This window comes from Hydra vulgaris, chromosome 08 (assembly GCF_038396675.1).
Source record: "Hydra vulgaris chromosome 08, alternate assembly HydraT2T_AEP".
Lineage (NCBI taxonomy): Eukaryota > Metazoa > Cnidaria > Hydrozoa > Anthoathecata > Hydridae > Hydra > Hydra vulgaris.
In genome coordinates this window covers 4,350,584-4,371,164 of record NC_088927.1, presented here as the reverse complement: position 1 = coordinate 4,371,164, position 20,581 = coordinate 4,350,584, and the positions used below count along the sequence as shown (strand labels likewise).

Below are 20,581 nucleotides of genomic sequence, written 5' to 3'. Positions count from 1 at the left end.
CAGATGAATTAAAGACTGCTTTCAGTAATACTAATGTTACATTTGGCTTGTACTATTCTTTGTATGAGTGGTTCAATCCTTGGTATAATGAAGATAAAAAGAATGATTTCAAAACTCAAGAGTTTGTCAAGGTAAAAGCAACAATTGTCTTTATTAATTGTCAAGGTAACAGCAACGATTGTCTTTATTAATTGTCAAGGTAACAGCAACAATTGTCTTTATTAATTGTCAAGGTAATAGCAGCTAACGATTGTCTTTATTAATTGAATAATGAGCATATGTAGTTCTAAGAAAGGCGATATGTCTTTTGTAGTTTAATTTACTTTGATCTATTTTTTTTAATTTTATACTTAGTTTTTATTTGTTGAACATTCTATTAAAATGTGTAGAAAGAATTATAGTTCTAGAAATATATTTGCTTTAAATGAGAATGATTTATCTCTAGAGAAAAATTATGCCACAGCTATATGACTTGGTCCATAAATATGAACCTCTTTATATTTGGTCTGATGGTGATTGGGAGGCAAAAAGTGATTATTGGAACAGTGCCAAATTTCTTGCATGGTTATACAATGAAAGGTATTTTTTGAAGTCCTAAACACACAAATATATATAGTACATACAAGCATAATTTAAATTTTACCTAAATGAGCTAGTTATATTAGTATATTGTTATATTGTATTTATTTTAATTATTTATTTACTATTATATTAATTATTTATTTACTATTATATTAATTATTTAATTATTTATTTACTATTATATATTTATTATTGTATTATTTATTTTATTTTATAGTTATATATATATATATGTATATATATATATATATATATATATATATATATATATATATATATATATATAGATATATATATATATATATGTATATATATATATATATATATATATATATATGTATATATATATATATATATATATATATATATATATATATATATATATATATATATATATATATATATATATATATATATTAGGAAAACAATAATAAAAACACAGAAGCACAAAATGATAACATAGAAAGTTTATTATTTACCATGATTATTGATTTTGATTGGTGTTTGACTATATACCAAGTCATTTTTGTAATCATTTTTATTGATATTGTCCTAACAAATGCATACATAGACATATAGCTGCCCAAACTTAAATCGTTTGTCAGTTTATGTATTGAGCCTTTAAGTCTATTATAAGCCAGATGACTATTTTACAAAAAATGTCATCAGTGACGCTTAGATTAGATCTAGTTATGCAGTAATAAATTAAATGTGTGCAAATTTTATTTGCAAAAATTGTTTTCAAAAAAAAAAAAGATAATATAAATGAATTGACCATAAAATGACACCATAAAAATGATTTGATCAAATGAAAAGACCATAAAGTTGCTTATTTTGTTTGAGTACAATAATTGAAAATACACAAGCTTTGAAGGAAAGTCCACAAGTTTCAAAGGAAATGAAATTAATAAAAAATTTGGACAGAAACATTTTTAATATTTCTGTCCAAACTATCGAGAAGGGACATTTTGTAATTTTTAGACCTTTTAAAAAAACAATTTTTTTTTTTTTTTTTAAACATCTTCGCTTCCAACAAGGCTGCAAGCAGCCACTAATTAAAGTTGGAAGTTACTGAAAGAAAAAAGATGAAGATTGTAGACCAAGATAACGATTGACAGATGACTTAAAGGATTGCAAATTATATGAATCAGGAAAGCTAAAGTAAGCGAATTCCAAAGAGCTGATGTTCGAGGAAAAAAACTAGATGAATGGAATTGGAGCACTTAGGAACAGTTACAGAAAAAGGATGACACTTAATTGAATGACGAGTAACAATAGAATGAATTTAGTAGATGGCACAAGAGACGCTAGCTCTTTAGAGCAATGTCCATTATAGTATTTGTAGAAAAGAGAAGCAACAATACGACCATGTGATAATGGTTGGAGGTTGGCTGCTAGAGCAGGTCCAAATATGTTTACAATGCGTTTTTGCACCTTATCTAAAAGAGAAAAGGCATCATTAAAAGAACCACCCCAGATATGGCAACAGTATTCCATACAAGGCCGTATTTGAGATTTATAGAGATAGAGAATAGAATCCGAAGTAAGAAAGTGGCGAGCTCAATAAAGAGATGCAACCTTAGCAGATGCTAATTTTGCAACTGATTTGATATATGGTTTCCAAGAAAGATTGGAAGTAAGAGTTAATCCTAGAAGATGAAGAGTAGATGACTCATCGAGTACATCACCGTTCATAAATATAGGAAGATCTAAATTATTGCGATAACGATTGGCTGAAAAAAATTGAGTTTTATCTGAATTAAAGTTCACCAGCCACTGTGAGCCCCATGCTGTAGCAGAAGTGAGATCCTTTTCAAGCTCAAATGCCCCCCCCCCCCTCCAAGCAATCAGAGAATGTTGGTTTCTTATCATGACAAGAATAAATGGTAGTATCATCAGCAAACAATGCCAACAGACAACTACAAACAAACAAATACAAACAGTTTATGATGATTTTATCAAAGGTATTAACCTATCAAAATGACAAACACAAACATTTCATGATGATTGTATGTTGAAGATTGACAATAGATTCTTGGGATCACTGGTGTAATACCCATTGCTTAGGGTATTACACCAGTAATTGCTTAGTAAAATAAAATTTTTAATAAAATAAAAAAAGCCTTGGGTTTCATAGAATTTTCTCCATTTTTAACAACAAGAACTGCACATGTGGCTATAATAATTATACCATTTAAGTATTATAAATACCATAACCATGCATAGCCCACATCCACGCTGTGGATATATAATATAAATTGAGTGTCATATGTGGCACGCATCAAATTTTCTTGTTGGGTAGATACAAATTGTGTACATTGGAGAAATATCCAACCTGTGCAAGTGCAAAAACTAAAATGCTGAAACTATGATAAAGATGAATTCTTATTATGTATTACAAATTTACATCACCTAATTTATTTAAATCTCAAGATATTTTGATAGTTAATTGATGGCAATAGTTTGATAGTTAACTGATGACAATAGTTTGATAGTTAACTGATGGCAATAGTTTGATAGTTAACTGATGGCAATAATTTTAAAAGATAATATTCAATTGTGATGACTTTTGCTTTAAATAAACTGAAATAATAAAATGTGAACAGTTTATTATTTCACATTTAACTAGTAAATTAGATATAAAACAGGACCTTGTCCTGTTTTATATCTAATTTACTAGTTAAATGGATTATTGATCAAAAGGATTTTTAGGTATGAATAAGGACTACTTTTGTAAAAACCATTAAATTTTGCTTCATAGGTGTGAGAGTCAAAAAAGGTGATATAACATCATCTTTAATTAAGTAGCCTCCTTGTCTATAGTGGCTGTCTCGGCCTTGAGGAGGTGAATTAACAAAAAAAAAAAAAAAAATTAAAAAAATCTCTCTTAAAGAAGGTGATATAACATCATCCCTCTTAAAGAAGATGATATAGCATCATCCCTCTTATAGAAGGTGATATAGCATCATCCCTCTTAAAGAAGGTGACATAGCATCATCCCTCTTAAAAAGGTTATATAAAATCCTTTTAAAGAAGGTGATATAACATGATGTTATATAACCTCTTCAAAAGGTTATATAACATCATCCCTCTTAAAGAAGGTGATATAATATCATCCCTCTTAAAGAAGATGATACAACATCATCCCTCTTAAAGAAGATGATATAGCATCATCCCTCTTAAAAAGGTTATATAAAATCCTCTTAAAGAAGGTGATATAACATCATCCCTCTTCAAAAGGTTATATAACATCATCCCTCTTAAAGAAGGTAATATAACATCATCCCTCTTAAAGAAGATGATACAACATCATCCCTCTAAAAAAAGGTGATATAGCATCATCCCTCTTAAAAAGGTTATATAACATCCTCTTAAAAATGTTGTATAACATCATCCCTCTTAAAGGATTTCATTAGAGCTTGATGAAATATTTTCAGTCATTAATGAACGCAATCACTAACTAATTGTGCAATTTACACTTGATTTTTTTACCTAATCAAGTCAGGTTGAAATGAAAAGTTTGAAATCTTTCTCATGTCAGGTTGAAATGAAAAGTTTTAGGAAAGAAGATCAGCATCTCTAAAATTTGCAATTGAACTTAAGATAAAAACTTAAAACTTTTTCTTTTAAGGCTGATGAAGTGCCAAAAACATGTTAAAAAAATTATTATATATTTTTTTTCAGTCCAGTTAAAGACAATGTAGTTGTAAATGATAGATGGGGGAAAGATGCAAATTGTATTCATGGAGATATAAAAACTTGCAAAGATCGTTATAATCCAGGTACGGTTCTCACTTTTATTTTTTAAGCAAGTATTTTTCAACTAAAGTTTAATTTTAGTTGAAAAATACTTGCTTATTATTTATTTTTATTATTTAGACAATGTATGTACAAATATACTATATATGTACAAACATAGTATGTATGTACAAGTATACTATATATGTACAAACATAGTATGTATGTACAAATATACTATATATGTACAAACATAGTATTTATGTACAAGTATACTATATATGTACAAACATAGTATGTATGTACAAATATATACGTACAAACATAGTATGTATGTACAAGTATACTATATATGTACAAACATAGTATGTATGTACAAATATACTATATATGTACAAACATAGTATGTATGTACAAGTATACTATATATGTACAAACATAGTATGTATGTACAAATATACTATATATGTACAAACATAGTATGTATGTACAAATATACTATATATGTACAAACATAGTATGTATGTACAAATATACTATATATGTACAAACATAGTATGTATGTACAAATATACTATATATGTACAAACATAGTATGTATGTACAAATATACTATATATGTACAAACATAGTATGTATGTACAAATATACTATATATGTACAAACATAGTATGTATGTACAAGTATACTATATATGTACAAACATAGTATGTATGTACAAAAAGTAGTAATAGAAAGTAGTGTAAAAAATAATTAAAAAAAAAATCAAAAAGTAATATATCTTTTTTTGATTACTTGAACTATTTTATCTATTTATAAATATTATGAAAAGTTTTAATTTAACTTAAAGATTAATTTAGCCTGACTTGGTTTAATATTGATAATTTTTTATTAAACTTTTTTTAATTAAAACAGTTGAACATTTTGAGTTTTTTAAGGAAATTTTTAAAAGTGCAAAAATGGTGATAACTTTTAAAAAATGATACAAAATTCAATCAAAGCAAATAAATTTGTTTAAAGTAAACTTTTTAGCAAATAAATGGTCATAACATAAAAAATTACAACTATAACAAAAAATATATATCAAAACATGGCATAAATTATTCAATTTTTTTATTTTTTTTAATTTTATGTTAATTCACCTCCCCAAGCCCGAGAAGGCCATTACAGTCGAGTAGGCTATTATAATTGTGGTTACAACTCTTTCTTAACTCTATAACTCCAAAACACAAATCTTGACGAACAAGGTTGTTGCATAAAGAGCCAAGTTGATGAAATGAAAATGATTGTTCATTTCGATGTTCATGAAATGAAAGAGATAATTAACAATTTAATAGTTGAATTAGATAACATTTGCGATAAATTTACTTTGTTGAGGATTTTAATTTAAACATGATTGTGGCACAAATATAAAAGTTTCAAACTTTGTTTATGTTATATACAAAAAAGTTTCATTTCAACTACAAACCAAACAACAAAATTAAATCTTCTAAAGAGTTATAACCAAACAAAAGTAGCTTTTCTATAAAATTATAACCAAACAACAAAAGTAGCTCTTCTATAGAATTGTAACCAAAAAAAAACTCTTCTATAGAGTTATAGCTAAAGATTTTGCCAACATAAAAATAAAAACTGTACATATAAAATCTCCAAAAATGAAAAAATTACATAGGTAATTGTTAATGGTGTGATACTTAAAAAAATATCTTCTTTGAATTGTGAATATAAATGGTAAATTTTTAATTAAGTTTTTATATTTAGGTAAAAAATTACCTTTTAAATGGGAGAATGCTATGACAATTGATAAACTATCTTGGGGTTACAGACAAGAAGCCAAACTTGATAGTTACATTAGCACAAGTAAACTTATTGAAAATCTCATTGAGACGGTTAGGTATATCAATTCAAATTATTATCTTTTATTTTTTAAATCAGTAAAATTTGTAGTTCATTTATATACTTATTTCTAAAATATTTTCTTAGTTGTGGTGGAAATTTACTTCTAAATGTGGCGCCCACAGCAGATGGACGAATCACACCAATATATGAAGAAAGGCTCCGTGACATAGGAAAGTGGCTTCGAATAAATGGTGAAGCAATCTATGGAACCAAACCATGGCGAGTGCAAAAAGATCCTCATAGCTGGAAAGTATGGTATGTATGCATTTTTGTGTTAGTGTTTACCTTTATTGTCGCTAGTCTAATTGCTAACAAGTTTTATTACAACAAATATATATATATATAATAAAATAAAATAAAAGTATATATATGTAAAAATAAAACATATTTTTATTGCCACAACATTTTTTGTAGGTATACTCAAAAATTGAATAGCGTTTATGCAATCATGTGTGGTTGGCCGAAATCTAGATATCTGCACTTAGGTTCTCCAGAAACAAACTCACTTACTAGTGTAAAATTATTAGGATTTTCGGGTAATATTAGTTGGTCTCAATTAAGCCAAGGTATTCAAATAGACTTATACCAGATTCCCCGAGCTAGTTCTTCTGGCGATCATGCATGGACATTTGTCTTGGAAAATATTGAATGATAAAACGCAACACTTTAGTACTGTTTGATATTTTAAACTATGAGATAATGGAAAATGTATTTGTAATTTTTTTTATAAGAAAATTAATTTTTTTTTATCGCGTATGATGTGAACGCGCTTTAAAGACTTTTCTTTTGAAAAACTGCGACAGATTTTCAAAAAAAGTATATACACGTATAACCGCACACACACACGCACGCACATTCAATAATCTGACAAAAAAAAAACAAGGAAATTTAAATATATATTTCCAACTCTAACAGTGGTTGCTTGCAGCCTTGTTGGAAGTGAAGGTGTTAATATATTATTTATATATATATATATATATATATATATATATATATATATATATATATATATATGTATATATATATGTTGTAAAAGAAGCTCGTAGAAGACTAGGGAGTCATCAAATACCTTTTGAAGGATTAAATAAAGTCTAGCTTTTAAGAATATAGTTGTAAGTGGTTAAATAATACACAGTCAGTGACTGGTTTCTTTCTGGTTTTTTATATCACTCATTGCAAATTATCTTTCTTGTTTTTAGACCATTCATTGCAAATAATCTCGTTTTTAATCCATTCGTTCCAAATTATCGTGTCTTTTTTAACCTGAAGTTGTAATTTAACTTGAAGTTGTATACATTCTAAAATTTATTTATCACGCAGTTTCATAACCTCGTGAAAAAATGAAAAATGTCACTTTTTAAATTTCTGGCTTAGGTATTATACGGTGAAAGTCCGTAAATTAATGTTAAATACGGACAATTGTATAAAAAGTTAAAATTGTTTAAGACCGTAATTTTGAAAACGAAACTTTTCCGTAAAATAATAACGAAAAAAGGTTGATAAAAAAGTTTGTTTCACAGTGTGTTTACAAAAAAAATGTTTAAAAGAAAAATGATAAGAAATAAAGATTGCGGGAACTGAAAGAACCGAAAGCCGGGAACTGAAAGAACCGAAAAATTGCGGGAACTGAAAGAACCGAAAGCCGTCAGAATTAAGACGCATTATATAACTGCGTTTTTAATAAAATATATTAAGATTTAAATTGAAAGATAAATAAAAACAACTACAAAGATGATTAAAGTACAATATTAAATTCGTTTAAAATGAGTTCTTTATGTCATATTCCTGGAATAAATTAGAACCAAAGTTAATAATCCTTTTTTCCAAGATGGTACTTTGCAAAAAGCGTTGCTGTCAAGCAATAGATAAACCTGTATAACGGTTATATCAGGTAGAATGTGAATCGTGGAATCAAGAAAAGAGGTGAATGAAAAAGTTTTTAGCAAACAATTCAGGTTTGACTTTAGGTGAGGTAACTAAATCTGAATCATGCGAGAGAGGTAGAATAACAGATTTGCCCTTATCATCGACACTGTTAAAGATTTTCCTTAAGTTTCGGGGGTTCATTTTTGTAATGAAATACAAGGTTTCGTGACCTAAGAATAGCGGGGTTCGACGTTAAACAAAATCTTTTTACGAAGTAGAATAGTTTTGACAATAAATATTGAAGTAATGGTTACAATTGGAAATTGCAGCAGCACAATGAGAGGAAAACCATGAATAAAAGTGAGGCTTGACTTAGAATCGTCGAGAGGAAATGAAAGATTCCATGCTCGCCTGAATGTAAGGAGTTACATAAGAAGAGCATCAGCAGAAAGACGAAAGATTTCTACCCAAGGGTTATTACGAAAAAAATCACGTAAAGAGTCCTAGTCAGCTTTAAGGTAGTTGTAATATAATCATAAGGGGATTCTGATGATGAAGAAAAATGAGATAATAGTTTTGGATAAATGTGGAGAAACTAAGCAGCGACTAAGATCAAAAACAAGAAATAAGTCGTATCGAAAAGGTAAATGATTCGGATAGTCTGGAAAGCGAGTTGGAAAGTTGACTATTTATGTTAGAGATTGAGAAAGGCAAAAGTTGTAGGGCTTAACACCTGCAGAGTCACTGACCCTTGAACCAAGCCATTCATTGTGATGAGCATGAAAGTCACCAACAACAACAACAATAAAGCAAAAGGGCTACGTCAATTTAATTAGACATTGAAAAGCTTAAAGTGAAGTAGAGCAATAAAAAACAAAGATGATCGAGTGAAAGATGATCGAGTGAAAGATGATCGAGTGAAAGATGATCGAGTGAAGTGGTACTGAGCGAAAACATATAAAAGAATAGTCTGTTGATTCAAATCTAGTTTTCCGACAAATGGGTAAATTCTTACGAATGTAAATGTCCAGATCAAGCATGTGGCTATTGGAGTCTTTACGAATTAAAGGAAGATAACCATCAACAATAAGATTGCAAGATGAATCAGCTGAACACAAATTAGTCTCACAAAGAGCAAGTAGGTCTGGTGAACTTTATAAGATATATGACTCAAAAGAAGAAAAGTTAATTCAAAGACCACAAGTATTAGTGAATGAGAATTTTAGAGAACTTAGTGATGACGATAGTTTCTTGTGTTTTATAGTTTTTGATACTATAGTCATTTTTTAAATTGATTAAAGAACTTAACTCAAAGTACAAATAGAATTTAGTTTACAATCTAAAAGTCCAAGCAGTTGACTCGTTACTATTAATAAATCCTGAGCCGTAACAAAGGGCTTCAAATGCAGTCTCAACAATGCACACCAAAAGTACAAACAAAGACACCACTTATGCGCAATATGACACTATTAGTATTTTAATACTTTACCGCTGTTGATGGAATCAGCCTCTCTGAGAGCTACTACAGAGTTCGGGAAACCATACTACCAGCCGGCCGCAGAACCATAAAACTGAGTTTTAGAACTGTACCTCTATTAGGAGATGATAGAACAAGTTGCGTAGTCATAATAGAAAATAGAAACACACGAAAAATACAGATATAAGCAAAACCCATGCATTGAGTGAAAAAAAAAAAAGTTAAGCCTAAACTTACCTAAATCGGAAATATTTATTACAATTAAATCTACGCCAGCCAGATGAACATGGGGTGAAGCTGGTCAATAGATAGAATCTGTTTACTCCTTAAGACTTTTTCAAGAGTACTTTTACAAGACAATAGCCGGATGCATTTAACGTTGATTTAAAGCTTAAAGCAACCACTATTAAGTTGGGATTTAATAGAAAACAAAGAATAGTTAAAAAGCAAAAAAAGGTTGACAGAAGACTTAAAAAGTTGGGGAATGTATGATTATATTGGTAAACACGAAAATAGGAGAAAGTTCCAAAGAATTGAAGTGTAGGGAAAAAAAATAGTTTTTAGAGCTTTAGGGATAAATACAGTAAGAGGATGCTAGTTTTAGAAAGCTTAATTTACTTACAAATTAAAAATCTTTATTTTTAATTCTTAAGATTAGCTTTATTAATTTAGGCAACAAAAAAGGCGCAGTGTGTAGTCACACTGCGCCTTTATTGTTGACAACACTGAAAAGTCTTTTCTTTACTTATGTAAAATTTGGAAAGTTATTTGAGTTTCTGATTCAAATGACTACTTATAATTACTCAATGATTATTATTAATCCTGTGTACAATATTTTTCTTTACGTAAAACAGAAATTTATCCAACTTGTTTATTAATTTGTCTCTCGGACAAAAATCTTTTAAAACCTGAAAGATTGAAGATAAAATTATTTTAGCATGCAAGAACATGTGCATTCATGTGACTTTAGTACCATACGCTTTATACGCTTTCTCAACTTCTGAATACGCTTTCTCAACTTCTGACTTCAATCAAAGGCATGCATCTTTGGCATCCGAAACAGTGGAAACACTTGTATTTTCAAACCGTTATTGAGACTTGTGTAATCTAGAAGTAAAATTAAGTTTAGAAAAAGAACATTTTACTTGAATTGACATTTTAAAATGATTTAAATTTTAGTAAGGTTAATGTAGACACCACTGGGTTTACGGTTTTATTAGTCCGATATATTATCGATGAAAAAATTATTAGCAATAATATGATTATTACTTTTAAAAATTAAACCACAATAATAGTGAATACGTATTAGCATTAAATATTATGATGTCAATATAACCTGCACCGCGACACGAATTTATTGCTAAATTAAATTATATTTATCAAAAATTAAATATCTTCGGCGGTTATTTGTCCGTTAAGTTACTGTTAATTTATACAACTTTAAATCAAACTATAGGAGTGCGAAAAAGAATATAAGTATGCTCCACTTCCCCAATACTTATTTAATTCAGTCGATGTAACTACGCTGAGACTACGACCATATCAATCACTTTATGTACGCATTGATTATTATTCTGTAAAACTTTAAAAAATATAACTAATAAATAAATACATATAATTAAATTAAAATTAATAACATATTTTAATATAATTAAACAATAATAATAGTTACAGTGACATAATTAGAGGGAGCACAACCCCTCAATGCCGGAGGGGGGAGGGGGCGAGGCTCAGAAGGCCCCGCAAAGATACACCAAATCAGCGTATGCAAAGCACACGGTTTAAAGAAAGATTGCAAGCCCTTTTTCTTAATATACGTGCGCAACAGGATGGTAAATATATTTTGCTACACGTGCAAAGCAAGGAACCTGAGCCAAAGTACGTGTTGGACTTCAAGCACTGGAACCCCATAAATAGCAAAAATTTCTGAGGAACGATCAGAATAAAACAAGGCATTTTCAATTTTTATCTGAAAAAGCAGTTGCAATTCAATTACCGTTGTCAAAAGTTTTTTAGGCTACCATCGAGGAAAATGTTTTATCCTCAAGCTCTTGTGCGTTTAAAAATTTAAGCCGTGTTTTCATGAAACAGCTGAAACTCTCCTCCTTTTTACAGGCATGTTATGCTGCAAAGGCTTATTACAAAATTAATACAATACATACAATCAATGATATATTATATAAACTAGATGACTAACTCGCGGGATTTTATTAGACAAAAAATAAAACCGCCTCTGCCGTTTGTAAAAAAGGCAAAAAGCTAAAGCCGACGCACAGTGACTCATGACGTTCAAAAAACGACAAAAATTAAATAAAATTTAACTTAAATTGTAAATAAATAATGTTATATATCAAAAAAATATTTTTTGGGTCAAAGATTTCAAACTTGTTGATTAATTTTTTTTTACGCGCAGCTTCGACGCGTATAATGCGCGTGTGCGCGCGTTAAAGATGACTAGACGCGTACAAAAAAATTTTTCTTCAAGTTTTAGAATCTTCAAGACTAACACATTGTCTTGATATATTACTCTACTTGATATTTAAAAAAAAAAGGTTTTTAAAGGATGTTGATACATAGAGAGAAAAAAAACTATATTTTGTTACATTTATTTTATTATTTACATTACAGCTAGTTTAATAACTTCGTCTGGTAACGGTTTCCCTCGATAGCTTATGTTTTCTAAAAGATTTGCTTGATACTTTTGGATCTGATCTTACCAGAAGGTAATGCATCTGATTCATCATTGTGTTTAACCTTGATATTTTTGCCGTGTGTTTAAGTCTAGAATTTCTTATCTGTTTATTTAAACTCTCCAATGCATCTTCCGAATATACCCCGATTGGCAAAGGTAGTTTATGTGATATAGAAGAACTATGCAGTAGCAGTTTATGTACATTAGGAGGCTTAAGATACCAGTCGTACAAACTCACTACACGTTTAGCTGTTTCAGTGCAGTATAAATCTAATTCATTGATATTAATAGGATATCCATAAGATATGGTTATGAGAATATTATGCAATTTTTAAATTACATCTCAAACAACTTTAGTAATTTCAAAAAAAACGTCACTATTTTTAAATGCTCTTCTGGCAGTATTGCCGTCATTGGTATTTCCAGACCCAATTTTAGGCATGTCAACATATAGGTTTAACCGTTCTCTGAAGAGTACCTGAATCTCTTTTTTTTTAACTGTACAGATAACTTTTCCTCAATTGTTTTTGGCTTATACTTTTTAATTTCAAATTTATAACTCAAATGAAGAATAAATTCCAAGCATTTTATCCAGCAATGCAAAGCTGAAAATCCGAGCCCCAAGGCTGACTCATTCTCAGTTTTTGCTTTTAATAAATCAATATTATTCATTTCGTTGGGTTTAGCATTGCACACATTGCAGGATTGAGTGGATTTTGTCTCTGTAAGTGCGTTAACTACTTTATTATCAAACATTGTAAGATCAACTCTATAGCTGATATTAAAGGTTGCAAAACGTCTTTAAGGTATTTATTTGATTTTTTAGATCCGGTTCTTCTTCTCTGGATAAAATTGGACTCTCTTTTTTATATTAGAGATATAGGTCTACAAAAGTGACAGCTTGAAGGATTTCCATTTTTCCAAATTTCGCCATTTTCTACTTTGAGCTTGATGCTCCATCAAAACCAATCTTTCCATATAAAACTCCAAATATTTTGTTACCTTGACCACAATTAGGCGTATCAATCATTTCAGTTAATCTACTCACAGTGTGATCTAACTTGCTTTGAAGAGTATTTACACTGAAAATATACATTTTGCAGAAATTTCAGAAAAGTGTATATTCTCATGATAGCATTTCAATTTTTCCGCAAAATATCGTGCAAGGTAGGATAAATTTGTACATTGTGTACAAGAGCTGAGTTTTTGATCATTTGATATTGTTTATCGCTGAGATCAGTGTTCATTTTTAACGCAAGAGCTTCCTCTACACTCATATTAATGGGAAAGGTTTTATAAAAAGTTTCATCAACTTTTTCTATCTCTAAAACATTAGAAATATTGTTTTTTTAAATAGAGGCTTTTTTTTTCTCTAGCAACATTTTCACTTTTTGCAGAAGCTAGAAATAGAGCTTCATGATGTTCAGTGGCTGGTTTTTTTATTTTTTTTCTTTTGCTTTGCTCTCCAAGAACACTCCATTGTCTATGGGGCCTTCCAGAACCAAAATGGCTATTTTTATTGTTCATAAGATTTCTTTGAAGCCAACGATTTTCTTTTTGTATAAATGTATCATAATTCGTCCACATTGTTTTAGTTTTTTCTTCACCTTTGAAATAAATATAATTAAAGCAACCTTCACTTTATTTAAGTTTTCCTTGCGAATTTCTTCAGTATTCAGTTTTAAATCCTTCCATAATCTTAATTTATCCTCTCCTAATTCACGTATAATTGGGATAAGATCTAATCATTTCATTGTTATTGTTTTTAAGAACCATCAATATAATAAAACTAATATATCAGAAACATTTTAAATTACATTATATATTTTTTTATTTACACTGTTTAAAATTTTATTTTGTTATGGCTTTAACAATTGCCACATTGTTACATCCTGTAAAAACACTATATTACTAAGTTAACTTTATATTACAGGAAATAATAAAGTTGTTCAGTTAAGCTTTTTCAAACATGTTGTACTTATCGAATAATAAATCGTTCTTTAAATTGTCAATAAATATCTTAACATACTTTTAAATAGTATATAATGACAAAAGCACGTTTATTATTTATGATTTAAAAACTATATTAGAGCAAATAATACCAGTAAAAAATTAAAATGTAAGTTTCCCGCCATTTTCATTTGTTTTAATTATAATAAAATACTTTCAAAAATAGCGGAAAACAAGGATTTTAAGTGTTTAACAACATTTTATATTTCTTTAATAACTTCCAATACCGCAGGAGACCGCAGTAATCCCTTTATATTTTAAAAGTAGAAATGTTAATTAACTAGAAAATATATGTATATTTTTGGAATTCGGTGGAACATTTTTTTAGCTGATATATAAATCAAAAAAATACAATCACTTGCTGCCTTTTTAAACAAAAGGTCTTTAAACTTAAATAAAAAAATCAGACTTTTTTTTTTCTTTTCAGTAAATTTGAAATATATAGAGCCAAAAGATTATCTTCAAAATAAATATACACTTTTATTTAAATTAAAAGTACTCTATTTTAGTTAAATAAAAATCTCACATTTTTCAGATTTCTTTGAAAATAATATCAAATTTTTTTACTTCTTTTTACTATAAAATACAAAATAAAAGTTTTATGAAAAAACTATTTATACTTTTGAAATAAAAAATTATTGCAATTTTATATTATTTAAAAAAGGGCACTTAATTTATAGAAAAGTTGTGAGGGGTTTATTACCATTTTTTTGTTGTTTTGAGTCACTGTGCGACGTGTGGAGTAAAAGTGAAAAATGCAAATCAAGAGAATTTAAAGTTTCCATTAAATTAAAGATAATTCAAAAACACGTTTTATTAATTATAAAATACTTATAAAAGTTTTTTTTATAAGCCTATGTTTATTAAAAAGTTATAATTCATAAAAATTCTTGAGGGTTAGGGTTAGGGAAACAAATTATTATATTGCCTAATATTAGTCGCCTTTAGACAAGGTCTAGATTTATTCTCATGAAAAAAAGGCTAGTTAAAATCTTAAAAAATATAAATCAAAAACAAAGTATTATTAAAATAGTTAGAAACTTGTGAAAAAGTTTTTAAAGTTACAAATATTTAAAGAAAAAATAAGAATGAGTTTGTTACAATCATTAAAACAGTAATAAAAAAATCTTTTAAAAGTGTACATGTTTCTCATACGTTGCAAAATTTAATACACATTTTAATAAACCTTTTAAAAAAATGAATTTAATTGTTTGTTGTCTTAGGTCAAGTGTAAACATTTTTAAACTTTCAGTGTACACCTGTGCATAACGAGCAAGTCTCATATTCAAATAAATACTCATATCAAAATAAATGAGTTAGGTAGAGTGAAGATCTTCAAATATATTTGAGGTTTCAACATCGTGTTCATTTAATGTCTTAAATGGAGCTAATGATATTAAAGTTCGATTAACAGAATATATCAACTTAACTTTAATCTTATTGGAAGAAGTAATTTTTTAGTAAGTTATTAGCATCATAACCACACAGGACCGCAGTGAAGGGTGGGTGGGGCAAAAGGGACAGTTTGTCCGGGCCAGCAGATATTTAAGGGGCGCCAAATGAAAAGAAGGTACCTTAAATAAAAAATAAAATAAAAGTCCTTCATGTATAATATAGGGGAATTTTGATTAAGAAGGGCGCCAATCAGGATAATTGTCCCAGGCGGCGTGACGGCTCTCGGCGGCCCTGTAATCACATAAAAATACATTAAAAACTTTTTCACATACACTAACAATATTGAAAACATCAAATAAAGGAGAAACTAATCCTCTATTTTTAACATTAATGAGCAATCTGTATGACACAACATAAGTATGATAAGTATGCACATGGGTTTGTTAGAGCAGCAGAACAAACAACGCATGATAATTTTTGTAACATTTTAGTAACAATATAGCTAGAAATATACCCAAGGATTGCTTTTTTATAGATTGAGTCTGAGTTTTCTATAACAATATTCACATATTTAAAACTCTAATATAAAGTAACATCTGCTACTTCAATTGGACTACTGTGCTTCTTCCATTTTAATAAAAATACTGAACCAACTGAACTTGTATCTAACACTTGACAACAAGTATATTTTGATCCAATGATCGAGTTACAAAAAAGAATTTTTTTAATGAAGATTTAATGAAACTGAATAACATTGGGATTATTGTTAAAACCATTTTTACCACAGATGCACGCAAAAAGTAACTCTAGATGGTCTTGAGAAAATTTGTAGGTTTACACATTTGCTGCCGAGCGATTTTAAACTATGCTTTGTTTCTTTGCCGAGCCATAATGTCTGCAATGATTAATTTTTACGAGGCTGTTTTTCGCGGTTTCATTCTCATTGCCAAGGCTAGATATCAACATTTCAATAAATAAAATATTTTTAATCTAAAATAATTCTATAGTATTTTTTATTCTGAATATAACTGACAAAAATTCAAAAAACTAATCGCTACGCAACGCAATAAATAAATAAGCAGCGTCCCCTCAGAAGAAGCTCACGTTTTTAAGATTGGAAACCAATAAATTCAGAAGATATGTGGCAGTTTCTTGGAGTTCTTCTTCATATGGGGTGTGTCAAAATGCCATCTTTAGAACACTATTGGTCTAAGAACAGTCTCTATAGAGTTCCCTTATTTTCTAGAATAATGCCACGAAATAAATTCCAACTAATGTTACGGTTTTGGCATTTTGTTAACAATGAAGATTCAGGTAGTCGACGCTTGTGTAAAATTATTGAACTTCTCGATCACTTAAATAATACAATGGATAACATCTATTGTCCTAATAAAAATATATTAGTAGATGAGTCAATGATGCCTTGGAAGGGACGTCTTGTATTCAGGCAGTATGTGAAAAATAAAAGACATAGGTATGGTATCAAGTTCTATGAGCTTTGCGAATCAGATGGTATTGTACTAAAAGTAAAAATCTACTCTGGCGAGATAACTCTAGGTAAATATTTGTTGGGTCAAACGGGAGCTATTATTTTAGACTTAATGGAAAAATTTCTGGGAAAAGATTATCACCTGTAAACCAATAACTTTTACAATTCCTTTGAGTTAACAAAGCACATGATAAATCAAAAAACATACATTTGTGTTACTTTAAGAACTGACCGAAAGTCAAATCCAAAAGAATGTACAAAAGCAAAACTGAAACAGAGAGACGTTATAAGCAGAAATAGAGAAAGTGTAGTGGTTGCTAAATGGAAAGACAAAAGAGACGTGCTAATGATTAACATTTTGCATTCGTTGCAAATGATTGAAGTGACAAACAGGAGAGGAGAGAAGAAAATGAAACCTAATATTATTAAAGATTACAATCAATTTATGTTAGGAGTAGATAGGGGGGAGCAAATGGTATCATATTATGATTGCCTAAGAAAGACAATTATATGGTATAAAAAAGTAGCCCTTCATCTCTTTGATACTTTTTTGTTTAATGCTTACTGTCTAAACAGCAAATATGGACTAGATAAAACAATTTCCTTGCAAAAGTTTAGAGAATTAATTGTTACGGATTTATTGGGTGAACGTTTGAATGAAATGGTGCCTCGAATCACCAAAAATAACTTCCACTACTTGTCTTCAATACCACGAAATGAAAAGAAAAAATTCCTAACAAAACCATGTCGAGTCTGCTCTAAAATAAAACGTAAAGAAACACGATATGAATGTGCTGTTTGTGAAAACAGTCCTCTGTTATGTATTGGCGAATGTTTTAGAATGGTTTACACTTTAATTTCATGAAATAAAATTAAAGTACTATCAATATTTTACTTTTATCTGTTTTAAGCTATTTCTGCCTTTATTCGTATTTAAATTAGGTTCCTCGGATTTTTAAAATAAAAACTTTAATGTAATATTTTCTGAAATCAAATGTGAAGCTAAGAGAAAAAAAAGAAGTGAATAAACAAAGCCAGTCATACACAAATATTGTTTGAAATAAGTTAGTATAACTACGAGTTTACTCGTAGTTGGCAAACTCATGAAGCCGGCTTACTACGAGTATTCCTGTTGTTGGCAAATATCAAAGTCCCGCTAACTACGAGTATACTCGTAGTTGGCAAATAAATGACGCCAACTTACTACGAGTATACTCGTAGTTGGCAGCGAACGTGTTAAAATATATTTAAAAAGATTTTTCTTCAATGTTAAAGTTAAAGCTCAGTAAATTTTTTGTACTTATTTTTTGAACTTATTGCTGCAGCAATTAATCCCAAAACAAAAGTTTTTTGTCTATGCTTTAACAATGGAATATCGTTCATATCTTTTAAACTAGTTAAGTAGGTGATACAGTCATTTAAATAATTTACCCAATTCGATTGACTAGACAGAGATATAGAAAATCGTTCAAAAAAAGTTTTTTGAACGATTTTCCATAAGTACTTCTTGAATTCAACACATCAAATAATTTATCCATGAAATGTATGAACTGAATAGTTGCTTCTGAACCTAAAAACACGAAAAAAAAATAACGAGATACAAGTAAAAATTCTATAGCATTAGCAACAGAACAACTCAGTTTAGACAGCAAGTTTTACATTCATTTTATTTTTTTGAAACAGAATATGCTGGTCAAAGAAAATTACAAGCTCGTGGAGAGTAGAAATGCAGAGTCAATGCAAATTTTTTTACTTCATCTGAGTAGCAATAACCTTTAGGTATAATGCTTTTATTGTTGAATTGTTTTTGAAAAGATCAAGGGTTAAACCGAAAAATTCTCTTTAAGTGTAGTAGTCTACCATACTTAAAGAGAATTTTTCAGGTTTATCACTTATGTATTAACACTTGCTGAAAATAAAAATTTGCTTACAGCTGATGCTTCTACTTAGTAAAAGCATCAGTTGTAAGCAAATTTTTATTTTCAGCAAGTGTTAATACATTTTTCGAGGTCTTTATTTTTTGGTCAACTTTTTGTTGTAAAACCTTTATTTTCTTTTTTAAACTTTCTTTGGTTGGTGACACTGCTATAGAAGTAGCATTATCATTAGCAAAAACCGAAGAAGTAGCCTTAGACTAGACGTAGACTGTTGTTGAGATAATAAAAGAGTAATAGGACTAGCAAAAACTAAAAAATCAACTTTATCACCAGATTTAAGTTTTTTAACAACTAACTCTTTGTCGACAATTTCAGGAATGGAAAATATACTAGATGTTTAACTTTATTTCAACGTTATGCTTTATTTGTTTACAAACTTAATCATTCATTTGTAAAAAAGGGTAAAGCAGCTTCACCTTTCGGATCGAAGTTAGGCATCTAGTTATGTAGTAGATACAGATAGTAGATACAGTAGATACAGATGTTCTTCTCATAGCAATATCTGTTTTGCGAAAATATCTTATGCAATCAGTTGTGGATTGCATTTGGCACTCGCAAGCATTTCCGTTACATTGCAGAGCTTGAAATGGCCATAAATCTTAGACCATTAAAATCGAAAGCTTTACCGGCTTTTTATGAATTTACTGGTAGCGATACAACCACAACTTATTGTGGAAATGGTAAAAAATTTGCGTGGTCTACTTGGTGTTCTTTCAATGATGTAACTGAAGCGTTTTTTGGCGCTGTTTGCAACTCATAATCTAATATAATTCTTTAAATTACTATTGCTAAACAACCTCTTTTTTAATGTAACAAATAAAAAATCTTTTATTATAAAAAAATGATTTACATATCTGTTTTGTGCTGCACTCTTTTTTTAAACGATTTATCACAAAAAAGTCAGCGGTTAAGATATTGTCGATTGTGAAAAAATAATTTGTAATTCTTTTCGGTCAATTTATTAATGATATTGTTCCTGTGTCAAATGAATCGTTGTAAAACTTTCTAATACTTTAATTTTCGTAGTAATTAAAACAATCTAAAATAAAATCCTCTATGAAATACCCTCCCCCCGAAATTTGCTTGTTAAATTTTCTTTTGTAACCAATTTTAAAGTTGTTTATTAGAAATATATTTGTAATATTTTGTGTACGTATTTTTGTTGTAACTGAATATTCATAGCAATTACTTGATTATTGGTTACATTGCTACACATTCGGGAAAAATTGAAAGATTATCTTCAAAACTAGCACTTAAGGTCTGGGTACTAATAAGCAGAAAGTGATGCAATTTTTTTTTTTATATTTCAATTATTCTTTAGTTTACGAGTTTTCTTGCATCTACTAATTTTTACAACCAGAGAACAGTTCTTATGATACAACATTTTTTTGTGATTAAATACCGCCACGTTTTTATAGCGCCGAAATGAAAACATTTGTACCCAAGACGTAGCATATTGAGTTTTTTTTTGTAATTTTTGTTAGTAATTAGGGCAA

The 20,581-nt window shown here is 29.0% G+C and overlaps 2 protein-coding genes across 2 annotated transcripts in view; both read left to right on the top strand.

Annotated features, from left to right (window-relative positions):
* LOC100202379 (tissue alpha-L-fucosidase) overlaps positions 1–6,989 on the top strand; it is a 40,850-nt gene extending 33,861 nt beyond the window's left edge. The window contains exons 6-11 of the mRNA XM_065802313.1: positions 4–131; positions 446–579; positions 4,267–4,364; positions 6,082–6,214; positions 6,304–6,474; positions 6,634–6,989. Of these exons, the coding sequence (XP_065658385.1) occupies positions 4–131; positions 446–579; positions 4,267–4,364; positions 6,082–6,214; positions 6,304–6,474; positions 6,634–6,871 (902 nt within the window). The 3' untranslated portion in view covers positions 6,872–6,989. The remainder of the gene's footprint in view (positions 1–3; positions 132–445; positions 580–4,266; positions 4,365–6,081; positions 6,215–6,303; positions 6,475–6,633) is intronic.
* Positions 6,990–16,798: 9,809 nt separating this feature from the next.
* LOC136082937 (piggyBac transposable element-derived protein 4-like) lies at positions 16,799–19,845 on the top strand. The gene is made up of 3 exons (XM_065802351.1): positions 16,799–17,292; positions 17,374–17,992; positions 19,618–19,845. Exons 1-3 carry the CDS (start codon positions 16,799–16,801, stop codon positions 19,843–19,845), a joined length of 1,341 nt encoding a protein of 446 aa, XP_065658423.1.
* Positions 19,846–20,581: the final 736 nt, after the last annotated feature.

Bases quoted from the DNA above. Each gene is read 5' to 3' on its own strand.
- LOC136082937 (XM_065802351.1), top strand. From the start codon at position 16,799: ATGTGGCAGTTTCTTGGAGTTCTTCTTCATATGGGGTGTGTCAAAATG. The intron at 17,293-17,373 runs GTAAACCAATAA...TGTTACTTTAAG, and splicing joins CTGGGAAAAGATTATCACCT to AACTGACCGAAAGTCAAATC. The intron at 17,993-19,617 runs GTTTACACTTTA...TTATGCAATCAG, and splicing joins TTGGCGAATGTTTTAGAATG to TTGTGGATTGCATTTGGCAC.